Here is a 22,874-nt window from a genome sequence, read left to right as displayed (position 1 = left end):
GGCTATATGAGGGAGGATCACATGGGTGGGAGACAACCTGCGGTAGGGAGTGGTTGTATTAGAGGATGACTAGAATCACAAAATAAGGTTGGAATGAAGTTATTACTCAAACAACAATAGTATTGTACATTTATTAAATAGATTTTGATTTTATAACTACCTCTGCTGGCTTTTTCATGAACGGTGATCCATTGTAAACATAATACACATAGCCAAGCATACATAGTCAAGAATACACAGGACATATATAAAGTGCAATGTGCAGAAAGTGCAAAAGGGCCCTCCCCAATTCTAAAAGCCTAATGTGCAAAGGATGCCATCTCCTCCTAATCAATAGGGACAATTGAGTCTCCGAATTGATTCACAATCTAAAACATCAAATAATTTAAATCAAACAGACATGCAAGTTTAATTGTATTGCAGTCATAAATAATAAACATCATATTTTCATTATGTTATCAGAGGATGAGACCTGATATCCCCCTTTTCCCTTGCAAAATGACTCTCCAGTAAAAAAAAAAACACCCTAATGGCCTATTGTGGTTCTTTCCCTGTTTCCTCTAAGAAGAGTGCTGAATTTCTCTCAATCCAATCTGCAGATCAACTTTCAAACACTGACTTGCCCTCGGAGCATGTTAAAACTATTCTTTCAATGTTTTCGTGCAAGTTAGTTAAAAGGAGCTACCTGTTCTCAGAAACACCTTAACACTACGATGAGGAAGAGGACTGGAGGAATGCAGAGCAGGAGAAGCCCCAAGCACAGACAATGTTCTAGTTGTTGAGGGGAGCGTGCACCTGTGCCTGGGATGTTTAAAACAGGATTGCCGGAAGAAATGGCAGACTGCTTCGTAGCAGCGAGCTGCTTCTATACGTGTTGCTAAGCGGCTGAGAGAAGGACGTTGAAGCCAACTGGCTCAGAAATTGACCAGAGGAAGGCTGCGCAAAGAAGATATCATGCCGGACTGCTAGAAGCAAGTATAGGGCTCTTGGGCATTTGCCGGTGGAAAGAAGCAGCAAGAAAGTTCCCGGAGAACCGCAAAGAGAAGCCCAACCAGAACCACAGGAAGCAAGGAAGCCAAAAGCAGAGCAGGAAGAGAGCATCCGGTGGCTGTCATCGGCGGGTTACGAACAGACCAGGAAACGCCATCAAGAGCCGATGAGTCCACACTGGGACAAAGAGAACACCGGGGCATTTTGGCCATCACGCTGCATGTTAAAAGTTGAAGAACCCAAAACAGATAAAGAAAGGAAGTTGTTTCTTAACACATAGAGCAAGAAACTAAAAGTACATTTACCACAGAAGGGAATCTTTGAAGTTTGTCACTATGTACAGAGACTAAGAAACAGTAACAGGTTAGTATTTACCGGACAAAGTGAATTGGCCAACAACGCTCTGGTGGTGAATTACCAAGATTGGAAGTGTGAACAAAACACTAACAAGGCAATATACTATAGACAAAAGGAATTGGCCAAAAGGGCTAATGTGGCAAATTATCAAAAGTGGAGTTGCAGAGACAGGCAATTGCAAGTGTGTGTGTGAATACAAGAAGCCTTGGCAGGAGAGTATACCAGGTATCCTGACAACCCAAAGGCCAAAGATACATTTTACATGATTTTGGTAGTGATCCAGAGGGAAGACAAAAACTGTTATTTTCAAAAAACCAGGAAGAAGAATCCAGGGGAGGGGAGACAACCTCTGGATTAAGGAGCAATATCCTTGAGAGATGTTGGTTGGAGTTATTTATTAATTTACCCATTTGAACATTTTTGAAACATTGAAGGCCAAAGACATTATCCTTTTAGTTATGTCCTTAGAATGTTAAGGTCTGAATAGTACTTTGGACACAGAACGGTTTTGATGTGGACATTCTGACACTGAGAGATCCTTTGTTTTGAGTGTATGTAGGGAAACACCTCTAGTGCAGGGACAGCGAGGCATTTTCCCAACCCCTTTTATTTATCAATAAGTCTTTAGCCAAAACCATGTCTAACTTGTGTCCGAGTTTTATTCCCGACTCCTCACAGCGCCTTCACAATTCTGTCAAATGAAATGCCCAAATCAATAAAAGTTTATAAAACTTTGCTGGGAGAGGGGAGGCAGTTACTAACTTTCCTATGTGTTAAAGGGGCAGGTTTATTTCTCAAGCTCTTGACGTTTGAGTTTTGGGGCTATTCTAATATCGTTACACTTCAGTGAATGGAGAAAATAAATCATCAAAAGGCTCTTGACCTACCATAAAGGGCCCCTACAATACCAGCTCAAATGGAACTGGCTCATCTTGGTAATACATATGTTAAATATGCCTCCAAACTCAAGCCTCTTGTCTATTGGCTTAAAATGCGGGATACCCCAAATTGTGGTATTGTGAAGAATTAAGTAATGTTTTAGCTTCTCCTGGAGCTGCTAACATTCTATAGTCTGTTGCTAGAGACCGGGGCTGGGAGAACCCTGCCATACATGGACATCATGCATCTCGCACCTAGAAACACTTGTGTACAGGCGCGTTATAAATTCCACATCATATCATATATATATCATGCCAGAATAATGTTAATGAAATCTCAGAAGGATTTTTTCTTAAGAGGTTTTAACAAAGTATCCTCTTTCGAGTTTATCTGCAAAGCACTTCAGGTGTTTAATATATTTGGACGCAATCTATCATACACAAACGGAAATACTGTTATCTGAATTTCGCATTGGAACCCTTCCACTTTTACTGCCCATTGGATCCACAGGTGACCACCAAAAATGCCTGTTGTGCACCTTCCTCTGGTGAAAATCCCAACCATTTATTTTGTTTGCATTATGCAATTTTTAAGTCCTGATTAGGCCATTGTGCCATGTTTGCCATCACAAAGGTGGACAGATTCTTTTTTTCTGTTGGGTTACATTTTAAATAGGTTGTTGTCATTCAAAATTGGTGTGTAGTAGAGCGGTCTCATAAGCAAAGGATGTCTTTAGGTACGATACCTTAAGGTCAGGCTATCGTCAATATACTTGCACATCTTGTTTATTTTGTTTGGTCCTTATGTAGGTTTAAGATGGTGCCAATCCAGAGCCCTCCAGGTCCTCGCAATTCACATGCATTTGTGAGAAAGGGGAGCGAAAAGATTCTAAATGGATGAGCTGCAAGTATCCTATAAGGCCAGAGGGAAACAGAGTAGGTGTGTTTCCTGGATGCCTACGCGAACAACAGTGGTCAGTTGTATCAGAACCAGAGTTGTGGTTAGTAAGACGACAAATAAAAGGGTTGTCATTGTTAGGGTATGGAAAACATTCCACCTCATTACAAGTTTGGTAGTTTTCTGGTGGTTAACCCAACGGATTACCGCCAAACGGAAATTAACGTTACCGCCACTTGGTCTGCTGGTATGGCAGTGCTAGGCCCTACCATATGGAGTCCTTAGGACTCCATGGGGATTAATTCTGCTGACAGTAATTCTGCTGTTTTTTGGCGGTAAGGCGGCAGAATTACCTCCAGTATTTTGCTGGAGGTTTTTCCTCTGCTTCACCACCAAAGTTGTAGTACAGAAGTGCAGTAATGTGGCGCTAATGCAGTGGTAACAAAGCTACTAGTGCGTTGCCGCTGGTTTTTCCTATACCCCCGTACTTGTAATGAGGCCCTTTGTTCCTTGCATGTTGTCTGTTTTGCTGCTTCAGCAGAGACTGAATCTGGATTGGTGATCCTGAAGTGAGTGGCGCTTAGCCAGATGGACCTGCAAGTGGGTTACCCTATGTTCACCGACCTGAAAAAATGCTAGGCACTAGATGATATTGCTGGGATGCGCCATATCAAGCTTAGTCTTTTTGAGAAAGCAACAGATCTGGCAGTGTTTCAGGGAGGTGGTGAAGACTTCATTGGCGAGGGTGACGTTCATGATGTAGCATAATGGGGAAAGGGCAGTTAGGGAGTATATTGATGACTGAGGAAGGACGGTCGTTTTCGTAGATGGAATCTTTAAGGGGGGGATATTGCATGTGAGATATGACAAGGCCTAAGAGTGTCCAGATTATGCCATCGGGGGGGACGAGGAGGTGGCGGGGGACCTCACATTGCAAGCTACTAACCAGACATAAAAAGTCCTTTGCCACCTCAATTCTGCACATACACACCGCACACCATTTCTTACTCGCCAAGAGTCAGTTCTCAGTAGCCAATGGCAGGGGAACATGTGAGCCATGCTGTCCTTGTTTGAAAGCTATTCTGTTCCGTAGTAGAGCATCAAGGTCTCGCTATGTTCTTAATATGCATCCTGTTGATGGGAATCTTGAGTTAATGTGGAAGACCATTGAGTGGATCAATGGAGGCCCAGTAGCGGAAAGCTTTCTGGGCGTGTTGTCCTAATTACATTTGACACACTGCTGAGTAACCTGTGTGAGAAAGGCAGAGTTTGAGTTGCTCATTCTGCTCTCCACTGTGTGCAATGGGAAGGATTTCAAAATTGCAGTTGACGGATTGTTAATGCCCAGACCTTATCTATGAAGGGATGATGCTGACAAACAAGCCTCTTCTTGTATATGATTGTATCTTGTGTATACAATATTGATTCATATATACGTGTATTAAGAATTATTTCTTAATTAACTTGTAACATTTGTTGCAGTCCTGTTCGTGACACTGTAGTGACCAATGACCGTTGGGGCAAGGCGACTTCATGCAAACATGGTGGCTTCTACACATGCTCTGACCGCTACAACCCAGGGCACCTTATGCCTCATAAGTGGGAAAACTGCATGACTATCGACAGGTATTCCTGGGGCTATCGAAGGAATGCTCAGTTGTCAGATTACCTCACAATTGAAGAACTCGTACAGGTATGGGAAATGGCTTCAAAGCCCAATTTTGTTTTTTTTAAATTTATTGGATACTTTTAAGTACATCTAAGTATGGGGGGAGGGGTCACCATCTTTTCTAATTTCATTGTATGTATTCAGACTTATAAGTGGTAACCTGTGCCAAAGAACCATGGCTGCACGAAAAATGATGCAAAACACCCATTCACTGTGACCCAAAAAAAACTGTAACAGAGATAAAAAGTGAAGCGTTGATAAAGATGTGAAAACATTAAAATCAAAGATTGTTGGTAGGAGGGAGACTTGCTCATCTTTGTTTTTTCGACAATCTGTGTTCTGTTCAGAAAGGCATCGGCCCATTTGTTAAGCCAAGATATGCCCTTAAGATTTTTAAGAGCATATCTTGACTTGGGTTTGTTTGCACAAAGTAGCTCTCTTTATTTGAAATGTGTAAGAAGGAGCAGATAAGAGCTTTAGGGAATTTAAGTGTTTAATTTTTTTTTTCTTTTACATCTGTATTTTGTGGATTTCTGTCATTTGTCTAATTTTTATGTAATCCTGTTGTTGCAACATTTATGGGATTGATTCCTGAAATAAAGCTTTAGTGAAATATATTATAACTGAGTGTTGATGTCCCAAGGGATGTATTATTTCACAATATATGATTTAAATGAAATGCCCTTTAAACATTGTGGCCCTCATTACGACCCTGGCGGAAATCGTGGCGCAATATGCACCATGGAGCACGGCGGAAAGCTGCCGATAGCGCCATGGGGGTTGGCGGATTTACCGCCCCATTCCGACCTTGGCGGGGCGGTAAATCCCCATTCCCCATTTTACCCTTCCCCATTCCCATTTTTGCCCCATAGGGTATAATGGGAGTGGGGAAGGCGTTAATTGCGCCACCGTAAAATACGGTGGCGTAATTAACAACAAGGTCCCGTAGCGCCATGGATTTCTCCGCCCGGAAAAACCAGGCGGAAAACGCTCCATGGCGCTACGGGAACTCGTAGTAGGGCGGACGGGTCCGCCGCGAATAACGCTGGCGTAAACCCACTCCGCCAGGGTCGTAATGAGGCCCTGTGTGTTCCACAAGAAAAAGAAAAAAGAAAAAGGACAATTGTTTACAGATTGGTTTTGAGTTTGTGGGTATGACAACAATGATTTAGTCTTTGGGACTAACCTTTTAGCAAATGTAATTGCTAATCTACCTTTCTTTATTTTATTTATGCATTTATATAGTGCTACGAACCATCAGGCACCTGAGCGCTGCTTATTTCCCACGGTGTGTGGTGCCCATTTATCGACCTCGATAAATCAACAGGCTCTGCACGGATGTCAAAGCGAGCGCTCTACTCACTGTGCTATCTGACTGGCTTTAATTGTTTCAGGGGTGTCTAGAGGTTGGGGTTATATTCAAGGTGTCCCTATTTTTCAGTCCTAATGCAAATGCAGTAATACAACATTGCACACCTCTGAATGAACATGTTTAAGAAGGCCATACTCCTGCTTAATTCTATCCACAAACACCCACGCCAACATATAATCTATGTGTTCATGGATCTAGAAATACTGGTCCCAGAATGCAAAGAATGATACACTACTGGACAAGCATCTCTCAAATGGATTGGGGCATATTGGCACGTAGCATAGTCATGCTGGTCTATTCCTTAAGTGTTATGCCAAATATCCTGAAGTAGCTGCAACTTGTCTGAAATGGAGCAGTCAGACTATGCATTGGCTTACAATTCAATAATACAGCAGTCTTGCATATTGGTGCAGGCTCCCAATAAAGAAGGGATTGGTGTTCATTCTGCACAGAGAATATTGATCATGGAATAAGTAATTAAGTAAATTGCCTCGGCTTCATATTGCCACTTGAAGTCAGGATTTGGTCAGCACAGTTTGACCAAAATGCAATGGGACTAACCGAATAGGCTTATGTACTGGAGGAAGCTGAATATCCTGTTTTCCAGCTAAGCACGGCCAGAACAATAATGATATGCAACCAGCCTTGAGGTTTTCGCTAATACCTTGCAGGTGATGTGCCTGGCATTCTGGGACTCACCAGTGTTCACATTGTGGAAGGAACCATACCTTTGCCCTGCTCCAGAAGATCTCTGTACTATCCTCCTCCAGTTTCTTGATCATACAGGAACTGGAATGCAACCGTTGTGCTTATAGAAGATAGTACTCTCATATTTTTTTTCCTCTTCTCTCTAATTTCAACTCTTGTTGTTCCCAAGCAGTTATAGCTGAAGTTTGACAATGATGTCTCCAGTCACATAAAATTCAAAATAAACTTTTATTTATTTTTGAGTCAAGAAGAAAATTAAAGATTCTCTTTCTTCATTATGTTGTCTCAAGCCATTGCTGTGCCTACCTTTCTACTGTTCTCTGATCACTTTCTCCCTCAGCTTGCTTTTCCTATCGCTAGTTATCTTTCAAAGTTCACCTTTGCTTTACACTCCTTGAGTCCCTATCTTGGAATGTCTAAGATGGCCTGCCTTTTTCTTGGACGCTAGCTCTTGCTCTCTGAGTGCTTCTTCCCCCCACATTTGTGAGTGATGGGATTCTATTTTTGTTAAAACTTTATTATTACTGGCAAGAGAGGTACAGAGCAGTAGGAGTACAACAGATAATATACAATTAAGTATACAGCAATGAATAGCATGAGGCTCAAGAGGCAGAGGGGCAACATATCATCGCATACAACAGAAATAATTTGTCTTAGATCGGTTTAGGTGCATAAGGATCCAAGAGGTAGGAGCGAAAGGCCGCCCAGGCATCTCATGGTCTGGAGGTGAGGGGGGAGTGTAGAAAGATACAGGTCTTCGCATTCTTGGGCCAATGTCAAAGCTGCCAGCCAGCCTTTCGTGGTAGGGGGGTTCTTATCCTTCCACTTTAGTAGAATGGGCCTCTTAGCGATCATAAGTGTCATATAGACAAAAACTCAGTGGCCTTTGCAGTGCCGAGCCAGCCAGATACCAAAGAGGACTCCCAGGGGGTTGGGTTCTAATGGGATGATCAGCACTTTCGATATTATGTCTATGACATGAACCCAAAGGTTTCTCAGCTGAGGGCAATCCCAAAACATGTGTAAATGGTCTGCAGGGGAGTATTGGGATCTTGGACAGCCCTGGAGTTGTGCTTGAGCCATGTTGGATAGTCTAGCTGGTGTATAGTAGAGCCTATTTAGGAGTTTACGAGTTCGAGCTGCATGAAGTTTAAGGAGACTTTCTGGGTATGCCTACACATGTGGGTCCATTGGTCATCCTGGAGTTCCATGTCTAGTTCGTGGGACCATCGTTCATGGGCTCATGAGTCGGGGATAGGTACGGTATCTATTAGTATTTTATATAGAGTGGGGAGGATATGTCTACAGTCCCCAGAGTTTGCGTTGTAGGCTATGGAGGCGATTTCCGGAAGGTTCGGTAGGGTAGGAGGGCCATCTGGCCGATACAGCCATCCGCATTCTGTAGTAGTGTAGGAGATCCACTGCAGTGGTGCCATGGCCCTGTTTCCAGGTGGACGGGGTGATAAGTTTGCCTTCGGGGAAGATGTCCGCTAAAACCCTATAACCCAGTCGTTCCCATCTCCTCTGAATAGCATTGTCCCAAGTGGATTTAAGGCCAGGGAATTTCCGAAGGGGGAGCCATCGGTAGTAGGGTGTGTCAATGCCGGTGTGGGTGAATAATAAGCACCATGTGCGCAATGTAGAGGCGACCAGGTCGAAGGGGCAACTATCTTTGTAGGTTTGATCCAGTATTAGTGTTTTTAAATCCGTCTATAGCGGCGAGTGCCTCTAACTTGATGGGTGGGCGATGTCATCGGGTACCAGAACGTAGCAAACTGGGCTTTGGCAATAATTCAGTACAGTTCTAGGTTAGGAGCTGTGAACCTGCCCCTGTCATAAGAGTACGTCATACCTACCCACTTCTTACGGACCGCACCAGAGTGCCACAGGAATTACGCAAACAGACCATGTAAAGTGGTAAAGTATGGTTTACCTGGCCATATCGGGACATTAATGAATGCATATAGGAGTTTTATCATCCTGATTAGTGATAGTTTAGCGGTGGGGGAGAGCAGGAGAGTTTTCCAATTATGCATCCTAGTTTCTGTATATGAGCTGAGTGCGGCGTTATCTCGTAACATGGAGGACTTGGAGCGCAAAACCACCACCCCCAAGTATTTTATGCGATCCGGGGACCATTGTAGAGAAGTAGTTCCGTAGCAGTCCAGTGTGCTCTCTGTGAGGGGAAATATTCGGATTTCGAGAAGTTGATAGTGAAGCCAGAAAGTTCTCCTATGCGTGTTATGTCTGCCAATATTATGGCCAGATTAGTTGAGCGGTCCCTAAGGTACAATATCACATTGTCTGCATATAAGGAGACGATCTCAGAGGAGCTGCTTAGGCGCTGTGACTGGTTTATCCTGATGAATTCCACTATTGGCTCGATGGCCAGAGCAAAGACGATAGGAGAGAATGGGCAGTCCTGTCGGGTTCCCCTCTCGAGCTGAAATGTCGTAGATGTACATGCATCAACCAGGACCTTTGCTAGTGGTTTTGTGTATAGGAGTTTGATGTATCTTAACATATTGGGGCCAAATCCCATCCTCTTCAATGTTGCAAAAAGGTAGTCCCAAGCCACCATGTCAAACACCTTTTGGGCGTCCATTGTTACAGCCACTGCTTGTGTGCCGGAATCTATTCTATCTAATATGTTAAATAGCCGTCTAATATTGAGGGCAGTGGACCTTCCTGGAATAAATCTGGCCTGGTCTGGATGCACCAGATACGGCATTAGTGGGAGTAAGCGATTGGATAGTACTTCTGCATATATTTTGGTATCAAAATTTATAAGGGGCAGGGGTCTGTACGAACTGCATTCATGGCTTGGTTTATCCGGTTTTAGCATGACTGTGATTAGGGCTCTCTCAGGGATTCCGGAAGGCTATGAATATGGAGGGGATTCTTCCCAAACTGACAGTAGGATCGGGGATAGTACAGCTGCATACTCCTGGTAGAACCCGGCTTTGAGGCCGTCCGGGCCCAGAGCTTTGCTTTTGGGGAGGGTGGAAATGACCGCCACAATTTCCTCTAGGGTGATAGGCCTGGATTGAGCGCTGAGGCAAGATAATGGGATGTACTGGAGGAGACTGCGAATAGCTTGTTCATCGCTCGGTGTCGCTGCAGTATATATTGTGTGGTAGAAGATCTGAAATACCTAAATTATTATCTCCATGCATATCTATGATGGAGTCCACTTGGTCTCTGCGACGCTCAGAGTGGACCATCCTCGCCAGTGTCTTCCCCGGCCTATCCTCTTTGCCGTATTTCAAATGGGAGAATAACTCGAGTTGGGTTGGGGCAGTAAGGGTTCATGAGTATGAGCTATATGCCTTCTAAGACGCTGTGTATTACCAAATACCTACCCTCACCAAATACCTAACAGTCACCATAACACCTCTAGATTGAGTGCAGAATGAGGTGCAGTATCTATTACCACCCCAAGAACTAGCTATGTCGCAGCAAATGTTTTCTTTGGCATGGGTTTCTTGCAGAAATGGTATACTGGCCTTGTGTCTGTGGGCATAGGATGTAACTTTGTGTGACTTGGTAAAGTTCCCCAAACACCGGACATTCCAGCTTAATATCTTCACCTGTTGTCCCATGGCCACCCTAATGGATCCAGGTCGTCTCTGTGTATGATTGGAGTGTCATTGCCCTTGTTATGTGTATCTTGCATACCACTGAGCCCAGGCGCCAGGATTTTAATAGTTCCCTCCCGTCTTACCAGTGACGGAGCGCAACAGGCGCTATGATAGAATCTCACGCAACGGGTGCTTCTTATGCCGTCGGGGTCAAGAACAGACCCCATTCTGCCATTCATTCCACCCCTCCCTCACTGCCCCCCCCTGAGTCTAGCAGTGTGATTCCCCTCCCTCCTCCTCCCCCCAAACAATCTCAAATGCCAACTAGGCATCTGGACTACAACTTAGTATTTAAGAGCAACTGCAGATGGGAGCACCGTTGCCGCACGGCATAATCTGTAAAGAGGACATCACGTCTGTCCTAAACATGGTAAGTGTATAGATGGCAAAACTTACAAATTGTTACAATCGGCAAATAGGTTAGCAAAGGTATAGGCACAGGGTAATGGCAATTGTGCTCAAACATGTTCACATGGATCATTCCACCGGGCCAGCCATATGGATTTGCGCCTCTGTAAACTTAAATGCCTCGCTGGGTACCGTAAAGAAGTAGAGCTTGCCACGGAATTGTAGTTTGAGGCGGGCAGGGAACAGCATAGCATATTGTATATTTCTCTCCCGCAGCATTTTTTTAACTCTGATTAACTGGCGCTGTTCCAGCTCAACCGGAATCGAGACCTCAGGAAATATGCGGATAGTTTGAGATCCAAGTCTTCTTTCTTTTCCTGAGCCAGCCAGAGGAGTGCATCTCTGTCCCGGTAGCTCAAAAGTTTGGCTATAATCGGCACGGGGAAGTCTCCTGGCTTCGGTTTGGGTGAAAGCGCACGGTGTGCCCATTCCACGGCGAAAAACTGAGAGGGGGCAGCTTGATCCAGTAGGTCATTAAGGTTTTTCGACAGCATGCTCCATGTTGCCAGTCAGGGCGTTTTCCGGAACACCCACTATCCTAATGTTCCTTCGGGAGCGCGATTCAAGGTCATCGCACTTGGCTTTGACTTGTTTCATGTCTTTGGAAAGGGAGGTTACCGTGTCCTGCAATGTACGGATGTTGTCCTCATTGGTGCCAATCCTATCGTCTGCGTCCGTTATCCGGACCCCTTCGTGCACAAGCTGAGAGCGTATCGATGCTACACTTGCATTGATGTCATTGAGTTTTTCATATTCGGCTGCAAAGCCCTTCTCTATGGCTTCCATCATTCCAGAGAGGTCTGTTACCTGCGGGGGCCCAGGGGACACCGTAGGTAGCTCTGATGGAAGTTGCCGATTATGGTTTGTCCATTGCATCCTCCTTCTTACCCCCATGAGCCCCCTTGGTCATGTCCAGTCGAGGTGGAGCAGTTCCAGGGAGTGACCTGGCCGTGGGTGGAGTAATTTGGACCCGGGAATAGGATATCTGTGGGTGTCTAGATTCAGCAGGTGTTGCAGCCGTAACGGGGTGTGCTGTGTGGGTCTCCTCTGCCGGGAGCAGCGAGGGGTCCCGTGTGCCTCGGGGGGAGGGGTAAGGGGTGGCTTTGGGGGTTCCTAGTAGTGTATGGTGCCCCAGGAGGGGGTGTCGCCAAGGGGGCCTCGAAGGGTTGAGGCCAAGGCTGGGTTGTGGATAGATAGGATGTCAGGGGGGGTGGGGGGGGGTGAGGAACGGGCTCGGCGAAGCGATCTTAATGTGCTTGGTAGGTGGGGGGGGAACGGAGGCTCAGCGAAGAGATCCTAATGTGCTTGGTAGGCGCAGTGGCAACCACGCCTACACCCCAGGTTCCAGTTAAGAAATCTGTTTCCCACGAATGTATGCGAGTTATGTCAAACTGGTGGGTGCTGCGTAGAAGTGGTGATGGACCAGGGTTGACTCTAGTGCATGAGCCTGAGGGGCGGAGCAGTGGCCAGCGGAAGGGGGCCTCGAAGGCTGGGCTTAGGTGCTGTAGAGGGCCACCACGGAATGCGCACCATGATTTGGTTCTCATCAAAGATGCCAGGGGGAATACGCAGCGGGGCAGGCAGTAATGAGCCCTGGGTGTGGGGCCCACCCCAAAAAACAGGGCCAGATGAACGCGGTCCGTATAGGTGGCGAGAAGGGAGGGTGCAGGAGGAGTTTTAGCCCGCAGGGGACTGTATTTCAGCAGCAGTCATTTAGAGATTGGGTGCTTGTAGGCCGGAGAAGGGAGTGTCTCAACTCGCAAGCGGATGATGTGTCCTAAACTGAGGAGGTTCATCTGAACCGGAGCTGGGATGCAGACATTCGCCGGGGCCAGCAGGTCAGAAACGGACTGTGATGCAGCAAGTAGAGGCGTCTCCGCCCACGACCAGAAATGCAGGCTGGATGCACAGGATGCCCCAAACCGTGCTGTGGTTGTTCAATTCCAGTGAGGCAAGCATAGGGGCACCGCACAGAGGGCCCGGTCGGCCAGGCTGGTGGTTAGCTGAGAATGGGAGAGCTGCAGTATGGGGCTGCAAGTGCTGCATCCATGTTTCACTACGCGGGTGCAAGGCGATATTGCCGCAAGTTAGTTCAGCCCAACTCCAGTGGTGCAGGACAATGTCACGCAGTTGTGGAGGCAAGGGGGGGCTGCGGTGGGACATCCAGGGGGCACCCGCAACAGGAACGTGCAGCACCAGAACTGTGTCCACCAGTGGCTCCTTCCCGTGGAGGTCAGCCACGTCCCCACCACTCCGTCAGATCTTGGGAGGTCCCTGCCAATGTGTGTCCCGGTTGGGCAAGAGTAGGGTGCTCTCAGGCCATGGCACAAGCCAGCCAGGCAGCAACAGTGTGGCGATAGGGCCATTAGGCTGACGAGGATGTTGTCGTTGGATCCCGCGGCTCCCTCAAGCTCCAGGTCCTGGAGTCGGGTGGCGGCAGGCGGGTCCCAGGGGGTTCATTCCCTCGTGAGCAGCAGGGTCATTGTCGCTCAGTCGGCTGGTCTTCAGCATGGACCTGAGCTCTGCGGTCTAGAACAAATGATGGCCGTTATACCAGGCGTCCCCTGGGCAGACAAGCTGCGTGGCGAGCGAGCCTCCTCCCTCGGTGCAGGGCTGCACGCAGCTGCCCAATGCACAGCTTGTGGGGCTCCTCGAGAGTTAGGAGTCGGACCAGTGCTGCCCGCAGGTACCTGGAGTCGTATGAGGTTTTTGGGTAGCTATCGATACGCCAGAAGCGCCACCTTATTGTCTCATCTTCTGCTGTAATACGGAGCTGAAAAGCTAAGCAGCCATTTTGTGTGGCTTCGCTCAACAGCACCCCACCACCCCCGAGTGATAGGATTCTAACTCCCACCAAACTAATCACTTGCATGACTGTAAAGACTGGAGGGGGTGTCTGTACTCCTGCTCTCTATATGGCAGAGGAGAGGCACAGAGTACCCCAGCCAAGATTCTCTATTGTTGGTAGCATTGGACGAGCAATCAGGGCCTAGCTTCTCAGGAGGTGATGCAGGCTGGTTCTTAAGTACAGTGTAGTCCCCAAGCCCTCACAAAGGAATGTCCGCACACTGTATTGGTCAAAACGCAGTCTTTATATAATTAATATTCAAGGTTATGTACAATATCACGATAACTCACTGTGTACTCGGTTATCTATAATGGCAAATATACAGTTCTATGTGGTACCACAATTACTATTAGATCTCTTTAAAGTGCATCAACTGTACTGTTAAATGTCACACAAATCCGGTCGTAAAGGAAACCAACAATAGATCTAAGAGGAAAGCAGTTGGTTAGAACAATTGGCAGAATACTGGCCCCGATACCTAGACACAGTTCTGTGTGGAGATCCCCCCACCTGGGCAACTTGTAAAATAGAGATATATCACAAGGCCAGTCCACATATTTTTCACAAGAGTCTTCCCAATAGTTCAGCAACCCCAAGGTACCTGGCGTTGTAGCGTTCCTCGTCGGTGAATCGACGCCCTTCTTGAGTGCCCTCCCTTTAAGGCAGGAGTCACGGGTCGTTGAACATCCGACTGAGAACAGGTTGAACGACGTCGGTGAAGTGGCAGCTTCTTTCCTAGTGGTACTTGTCGCCGGGGAAGCGTAAATGTCCTGCAAAGGAGAGGCATGCGGGGCACCTCGATGTCCATAGTTCTGGACCGCAAAGAGTTTGAAGAACTCTGGCCCAGCAAGGGCATTGAGTCGTCAGTGTCTCTGTGGTCTTTAGATGGCGGGAACCCCACCGGCGGAGGCTCCTCGGCGCTTCGACGGACTGGCCTTCTCCGTTCTGGCTAAGGCAGGCGACGGTGCAGACGAGAGCATCCTTGAATCGAAAGTTACTTAGGCAAAGGGAGCACAGCGGCTCGGTCAGCGATGGCGGTCGTCGACGATGATGGACAACAGTCTGGGCGCTTCTCTTTGGGATGCCGCGGCAGTTCCAGTCTCCGGTCGGCAGCCTGTCGTAGGTCTGTCTACCAGGGAGCTTTGGCAAAGATCAGTTGGTGCACGATGGTCCCTGGTAGCTCGGGAAGCGGGCGCCTAACCAGGTCCTCTCTGGGTCAGTCCTGGGAGACAGAGCAGCTTTCAGATCGACGAAGTAGAGCAGCAGCACGACTTCTCTTCCAGCAGGGCTTCAAGGTTAAGCTTCAGGTTTACTCCAGTTACTCTTCGTAGTGGACTTCAGCTTCTGAACATGAATTCTAGCAATGAGAGGCCCCAGATATACAAGTTGATCTCCCATTCATTCTGCTGGGTCACACTCAGGCAACCAATCGGTCAGAAGGGCATTCATGCAGGCAGGCAGCCAATCGGGTGCATAGTGCATTCAGGCCATTCACTTCTCTCCAGACACTCACAACAGGTTATGTGTATTGGGACAAGTACCCAGCCATTCAACACTCCACACTGCATTCATACCAGTTTCGGGCAGGGCTGTCTAAGTCATTGTGTCAAACACCAGAAACCAGACATCCACAACAAGAAGTGCATATTGGTCACACACTTGATTCATCAAGGTCCCATCCACAGGGTGTACCCACAACATAGTCACCGGGAAGGCTCCAGCCAGTCTGGCCTGGACTTCACATCAACACCATATATGGAACTTCCACCCAACAGCCAGTCAGGGGGAAGGGACGGAGCCAGGGCTTCCCAGGACTTTGGGAAAACAAGGTAACGGGCAATAGAAAGCAAGAGGCCACAGGGGCCATCTTGTTTCCTATCGGGAAACAACTGATTCCAATGACAAGGCCTGGGCATCCCCAAAAAGGAGGTTACTCCGAGTACCTCTCAAATTCAGCATGGAGCTGCCACCAGCCCATACCCAGCTCTGTTGGCCACCACAGGTGCCAAAAAACATACACTACGGTCACATGGTTGTACCCCCACCCATGGGTGCCATAAGGGTATCCCATGGGTCTGTTCACCAAACCAAAAGAGAGCTGCACCGCCAGGAGTCCCACATGAACTCCTGCGTGGAAAACACGACAGAACACACGATAAAAAGCAGTGAAGGAAAAGGATGCGGAGGCCCTGTCCCTCCATCGCATTTCCAGCATCACAATGACCACATGCATTGTTCTTTCGTTTTGCATCATTCCCTCCAAAGAGCCCTATGGGGCCCCCCAGTCTTCTTGCTTTTTTTATAACCCTGTCTTGACTCTTGGAGGTCAGTACAGTCTTCTGCTTTACTTCCCTTTCCTGTTTTGCTCTTATGGGGAAACTAACTAGTTCCTAAGGCTGTCGATTCTGAGAGAATTTGTATTTTTTGGATTTCTTGTATTTTTACATTTGCACTCACTTTATAGTGAAGTGCAGTTAGGATACTTTGTATCCTTATAACTTTGACCTAATGACTTTTGGGTTACTTTGACAATGTGCCTAAGACAAGTTGGTGGCAGCTGTAATTATTATTACTATTTTTATTTTTTTAACCATTTTGTGATATTTTTCTCGTGCACCTTTGTATTTACCAAATGGCTACTAATGGTGGCTAGCACCCTAAAATGCCAGTGCCATGAGGTATTTCGCTATTTCATTGTCCATATTGTTCTTTGGCCTTTTTCCTGCCTTCTCCGGTCAAGAAATGCCTTATATGGAGATCCCTTTCACGGTGAAGTTGTGGCTTTCGCGGGCAAGTGGGCTTTGGGTTTGTGAGCCAGAGAAGGGGGCTGTGACTGTCTGGTACCAGTCCACATACTCTGGCACTCGAAACTCTTTTTCTGGAAGGTTGTGATGACCAGTGATTGTCAAGGACTGGACAACCGTGTGCTTTTTGAACGTTGCAGATCCTTACCATCTGCAGATCCTTACCATTGGTGAGCTTGAGCCAGCTCCCAGCCTGGATCTTCGATAAAAGGAGGGCCCCTACAGCTAGTCGACAGATTGCTGTTGGCACCAAGACTTCTATGACAAAGAGCAGCCAGCTGACGACCCGAGGAAAACTACTGCAGCTGACCAGCATCGACTTCAGTGATTGGACCGGTGAAGCCCTGCTCCCCTGCTTGATCTTAGAAGATTGACATTAGTGCTTTGACCCTTGTTCCGGTGGGAACAGCCAGTCTCTACCCCTGATGGAGGATCTGTGCCTTCAATGCCTTTGGAAGTGTCCCTGGATCACCCGGTGGACTGATCAGCTCTTTGTTGGGTTAAATCATTGCAGCTGTTGTCATGCAGAGCAGAGCCTTGGGACTTGCAAGATCTTGAGTTAATGCTATAAATCGCATGTCCTTGCATTTTCAGCCATCTCATGACAAGGGTAGCTGTGCTGGGTCTGCTTCTGTGTTCTCCGCTGGAAGGTCCTCTGTCGCCGCCTGACTCGGGTGACCTCTGCTGGAACAGTCTCTCTGCACTCTTTGAGGTGTCCTGAAGGGTCGGCACTGCCTAAGTCTGCATCTTTTTTTCCTTTGGAGGTCTTTTTCAATAAGTTGTCTAGAACTGTCTGGTGAGAACTGCAACCAGCTCCCGAGACACGAAAAGTGGCCTCTGCATCCGCGACCCTTGGGTTTCTCTCGTTTGAACCAAGGACAGATGATTTTGTTCTCAGTGAAATCCGGAAGATCTGCACTGTCATTTGGAGCCGAGGGTGGGGCGAGTGTAATTGAACACAACTGCTTCTGTCCCCGTTCCCTGTCTCTCATAGCCCTTGCCCCTAAACTCCCTCTGGCCTGGCCGCCTGGTCGTCGAACCTGGACTAGAGATCCTTTCCTAGGACCGATCTTGGTAATAGACTAGAGTGGGTTACTCTGTAGTAAATGCTTACCCTACTTTGAAGAACTTTCAAAGAACCATCCCAGCCCACTACAGCAGTTCTGAAATATCTTCCCTGAAGAAACCATAGTGGAACTTGTGACGTTTTGGGCACAAGGCACGTACACTCTTAAGGCTTGGCTTAATAAAACAGAGACAAGTGGGTTTGCGCTTGTTCTAACTATTCTAAACACGTTTCCTGCACCCGATTACTCACCTGTTCAATTGTGCAATACTGGTATTTAATGCATAGCAATCTTATTTCCAAAAGATTAACCCAGTGAGACCCGGTCGGCAGAATTGCAATGTAGTTTTAAATTGCTCTTGCATACTTTCCTTGCTTGCGGAAATTCCCGTCCTGTGGGCAATCTCCTCAAAATATTTAGATCTGGTGGATTTTATCTCTCGTAAGAGAAGGGATGTGGCAATAGTTGATGTCCACTCTAATATTGTGTTTGATTTAATAGTAAAAGAAGCAGCTCTGCTTTGCCAATATGGATATGAGTTTACACCAGTTGGCCAAATGGTAGATTCCACTGCAAGAATGCAGGACATGGAATCAACACTAACAAGTACCTGGCAAAAGCTATCCAACATCCAAGCCACGAGAGGTTTAGGGGACATGTCGGGTAATGAATGAAGGGTAAATGTAACAAAAGATATGTCTGATCAAAGACAATTAGCACCCGTGTGGGGGAAGTCAGCCAATTTGATGGCTAGGAACGCAGACTTGAAATGCTGGTACAAGCCCTCGTTCAATGCCGCCTGACGGCCGGCTCCCCCGCCAACATATCCCCCCACCCTCTGACCCTATTCCCCCAAACCCCCTTACCTTATCCACGCCTTCCCTTGCCCTTCCCTCTGGCAGGCTGCCATGGAAGCCGTACGGAGACCCGCCTCTACTTTCTGTAGTGGCCATCTTGGTAAAGGATTTTCATTTATTGAACGGGACGCGATGGAAATCTTTTTTTTTTTTTAGCACCCCGGGTTACTAAAGCGGTAACCCTGGGTGCTAATGGCATTAAGCCCCCGTCCAAGGGCTGGAATGGGGGGTAAAGGCACAGAGCCCTCGCTTCACTCGGCCCGATAACTTGGGCTGCCAGACTGTTAACCCCAGTTCCAGCCCTTGGAACGGGGGCTTAATGCCACAGTAAACTGGATGGACTCAGACCAAACTGACACAGAGAACTGGACGTGGTCATTAACAGTGATTAATGACCACATGAAGCAGCGAGTTTGAGGGTGTTTCTTCCCCACTAAAAATAGTCTGTTGGAATAGTTGTGGCCATCTGAATTTGTTGCTGAATCCTGAGGTGGGGAAGAATTTAAAACAATAATTGATAATTTTTTTTACAAGAAACATTGCTAGTGGATTGTATTTATTTATTTATTTTTATTTATTTATTTTTGAAATGGCTTTTATGGTCCCCATGGCAGCCCTGCTGGTGGACTGCTAATTGCCATCAAGTCTCTGGACGACTTAACTTTTGAACATGTAATATCAGAAAAATGCTTTTTGGCACTCCAGGTTTCTATTAAATATAGGAAACAGAGAAGGAAAATGTTATAGATACATGTTTATTTACATGTGTATATATGTCCTATAGAAGCAATATTAGACAACCTGACTGTATTATGACCTGGCTGTAAACTGTTGATAATGACTTCATATTCCTTGGAGGAAATTTGAAGGCATCATATGAAGGCAAGCGTCCCCAACCAGCACGATCCTCCCCGCAATGAGAGACAATAAAGGACTCTCCCAAATCGGGAATAAAGCCAAGACAGAGTGCGGGTGAGCTTAAATGGGAGTTTATCAATCAGAATAGGGCATGCAAAGAACTCTGCAAACTCCGAGAGCGCTCTGCCTGACGATAGCAAAGACAGGCGTATATATTTACAAAAAACGTCATAAGAATCTACACACTATAGGGGGCACAAGTTCAATGGGATTGGGTGGCGACGACTAACTATAGGTGCTGCTGCAATGTGGTTGGCCGTGGCTGGAGAACGTCACTGGTCAGCCTCGTGGGTTGGGCTGGGCCTGGCAGGTTGGCTGAGTTCATCCGGGCGGTGTTGTTGTGCCATTGCGGCCAGTGTCAGAGATGAATGTCTTTTCCTGACTTATTTGCCCTAGGCCATGCACACCGCAGTCATTCAGTCATTGCAATATTATCTTCTTTAGTAAATCTTCCAATAGGTTATTCTACAGGTTAATGCAACACAGGAGGAATGCACCTTGTGTGGGGTCTGATGGTAATACGTCAGGACATGGTTACCAGCGTCCTGTTGACCGGGGCCATAGGTCGAGGTGCTAAGCTTCAGGGCCTGGGACGGGCGGTTCAGGTCTTTCTGTCTTGTTAGAAGTTGTTATGGATGTGCCGCTGTGTGTTGTCAAAGTGTTGGGTGTCCTGATTGCACAGGGCCATAAGTCTACGATGATCCGGTGGGTTGTGGGGTTTACGAGGGGGCGCCTTTGGAAGTGTGTGTTCAGGCAGAGGTTTACTGCTGTGCTGTAAATAATGCAGGTGGCGGGCCGCGGCCTTGGGTGCTGCAGAGGGGGCTACAAATCTTTGAAGCGGCTTCAGTCTGGTTGGGGGAGGTGGAGCAGCGCGGCGCGGGCCTCTGCTCTCACGTCTTGGCAGCCTTCGCAGGGTGGGAGGGGGAATGGCCTTGCACGTATTTCACAAAGGTATCTCCCTTGTGTGTTGCCGATTTTAGGTAAAAACATCACAAACATTTGAACACTCTATAATACTTATTCAAATCATTTTAAAACATGCATTTCAACTTTGCTGGATGTGTCTCGATTATACCCAGTCTGAACACCGTATTCGTACACTATGTTTTAACAACTATAGTATTTAGTTACATGCATATACAGTTGCAGTAAGTGAGGTAGTAGTCGGGTTGGTGGAGTACATAGAAAATGACTCGCCACTGTACGTGACGGTGGTGGCACATAAGGGGCTTAGACATACACACATGACAAGTGCATTTCTTGCGCATCCTTCACATGAGTCCACAGTATGGTTACATTCGTTTTCTCGTGTACTCTAGCAGCATTAGCTCGGTTATGGCGCAAAACCATGGAGGGTAGGTTTCCCAGTGATACACGTAACAAATAGATCCCTGGAGCGCTCCTTTATTATTAGCACCCAACTGCAATGGTGTGGGCTCGCCATTGCTTATATCATGGAAGCATGCTTTCTTATGTTTATGCATTTTACAGGCTTTTGTAATATAAGAGATTTTGTGGAGAAAAGCATACTTTGCAAGTGGTTTTGGCATTAATATGTAGAGACTTTCTGCCATCTGAGGACCATTTTACTATTCTTTTCATTGCCCAGGCCTGCTGGCCGGGTCATGCTGGGAGCGATGATACACTGCGGAAGGTGAACTGTTACAATGTTAGTGTATTACGCTAGCTCATGTCCGTCTTGTTCATGGGAACGGGCTCGCAGCGGATCTGCCAGGGTGCCGCGGCGACAGGGATAACAAACTTTCCGAAGGTGGGGGCCGCGCTACAGTGCGCTGAGCTCACACCATTTTTAGTAGACAAAATGGTTTCTGAGGCCTAGCTAAATTCTATACGTGCGGGCAATGTCTACAGCAGGTGAGCCATCCACCACCTGGGCCCTGGTGGTAAGGAGGGGACGCCCGATGAGCCATGGCCCTCACCTGGGGTGGAGGTGTAGGAAAGGGGGGGTCTTTTGGACCACTCCTCCCCTACATTTCCCCCCTTTCGTTACTTAAGTAACGAATACTTTAAGTCCTCCAGCCTTCTACATTCTTCTTCGTCCATCACTGCCTCATCCCATGCAGGTGTGCCTTTTATGGGCATCCATGCTCTGCACACTCCCCGTAAGCTTTCCCCTCTTCTGGCATATTCATCTGGGGTACAAGTCAGGTATATGCATCCGCCATCTCCCGCCAAATCTACCCACACCTCCTGGTACCATTCTAGTACACGGGGCTCTCTAATGGTGGTGTGCCATGCTTTATCTATGATATCTTTGTCGTGATAGATAGGCACTAGCTGATATCTTGGTGTGTCATCTGTTCCTGTTTGTACCTGCACTTCCTGCATGTTTTGTATTGTCCCACGGGTGTTGCCCATTGTCACCATCATCATTGCACCATTTGGTACTGCGTTAGCACAAACTCGAAGACCCACCTGGCACAGGCAAAAAATTAAAAGGAGGAACACCACAGCTGGCATCAAAAATTTCACAGTTGTTCCAAGCCATGAGGGGACCCAGGAGAAGATGTTATCGAACCATGTACTGTCTTCTGCTCCACCTTCCATTTTCATTTTTTCTCCTAGGTTGTGGACTGCTTTGATCACATGGGACAGGGAGCCATTTTCTGCGTCTTCAGAAGGTACGAAAGTGCAGCAGGCACTTCCTATTTTTCGGCAAACACCTCCATCCATTGCCGTCAACAGGTCCAGGACATACCTGTTTTGCATGGTCATCAGTCGTAAAGCCCTTAGTTCCACTTTTATTACGTTGAACCCTTCTTCAGTGTCGTTCGCCAGCTGAATCAATTCCCAGCGTGTTATCTGGAGCCATTTTGCATTTGCTCTTGCTTGGACACTTGAGACGAGTGAGGCAAAGAATGTTTCTGCTGAGCTGAATAATCGATATTTATCTGGGATCTGAGCCAATAGTTCTGATGATTCCTTTGATATGTAGTTTGATGCACGTCGGTTACGGGTCAGCACTTCTCCCTTGTTTCCGGAAGACAGAACATACATTTGTGACTCCGCAGTTGGCTGGGCTGCACTCTGTTGCAGGCGTTCCTGTGTCTTTTTGCTCCCGTCAATGTGGCTTTCTGGTATTACCATTAGGGCTGAGTGCAGAGTGGCCATTGAGCAGCTGCCACTCCATGACGGGGGGAGGTGTAGGTATGCCTGGTTGCCGCATACCCAGTATGTGTCCATAAGGGCCGCTGTCCCTTTTCTCAGATCTGGGATGGTGAGGGTCTTGTTACAGTTCTTGTTTGTTCCCATGGAGGTCTTCCCCTCTCCTTTAAAACACAGTTCATAGTCTATTTCGTTCTGTAGTTTGAAAGGTTTTTCAATGGCGGTTACCCAAGTTAGTTTTGAAATGTGTTCTTTCCATACTGGTGTGCATGTTTCTTCTATCCACTGCAATTTCTCTGGTGCCACACCTCTCAGTGCTTCCGCCTTGCACAT

At 47.1% G+C, this 22,874-nt stretch overlaps 1 protein-coding gene across 1 annotated transcript in view; it reads left to right on the top strand.

Moving 5' to 3' along the window:
- Window positions 1-22,874, top strand: part of FUCA2 (alpha-L-fucosidase 2) — a 265,636-nt gene that overhangs the window by 72,452 nt on the left and 170,310 nt on the right. The window contains exon 4 of the mRNA XM_069607612.1: window positions 4,606-4,816. Within this exon, the coding sequence (XP_069463713.1) occupies window positions 4,606-4,816 (211 nt within the window). The remainder of the gene's footprint in view (window positions 1-4,605; window positions 4,817-22,874) is intronic.

The sequence above is a fragment of the Ambystoma mexicanum genome, chromosome 4q (assembly GCF_040938575.1).
Source record: "Ambystoma mexicanum isolate Mex_15411 chromosome 4q, UKY_AmexF1_1, whole genome shotgun sequence".
NCBI lineage: Eukaryota > Metazoa > Chordata > Amphibia > Caudata > Ambystomatidae > Ambystoma > Ambystoma mexicanum.
The sequence above is the reverse complement of the archived record's forward strand: the minus strand, read 5'-3'. Positions and strand labels throughout refer to the sequence as shown.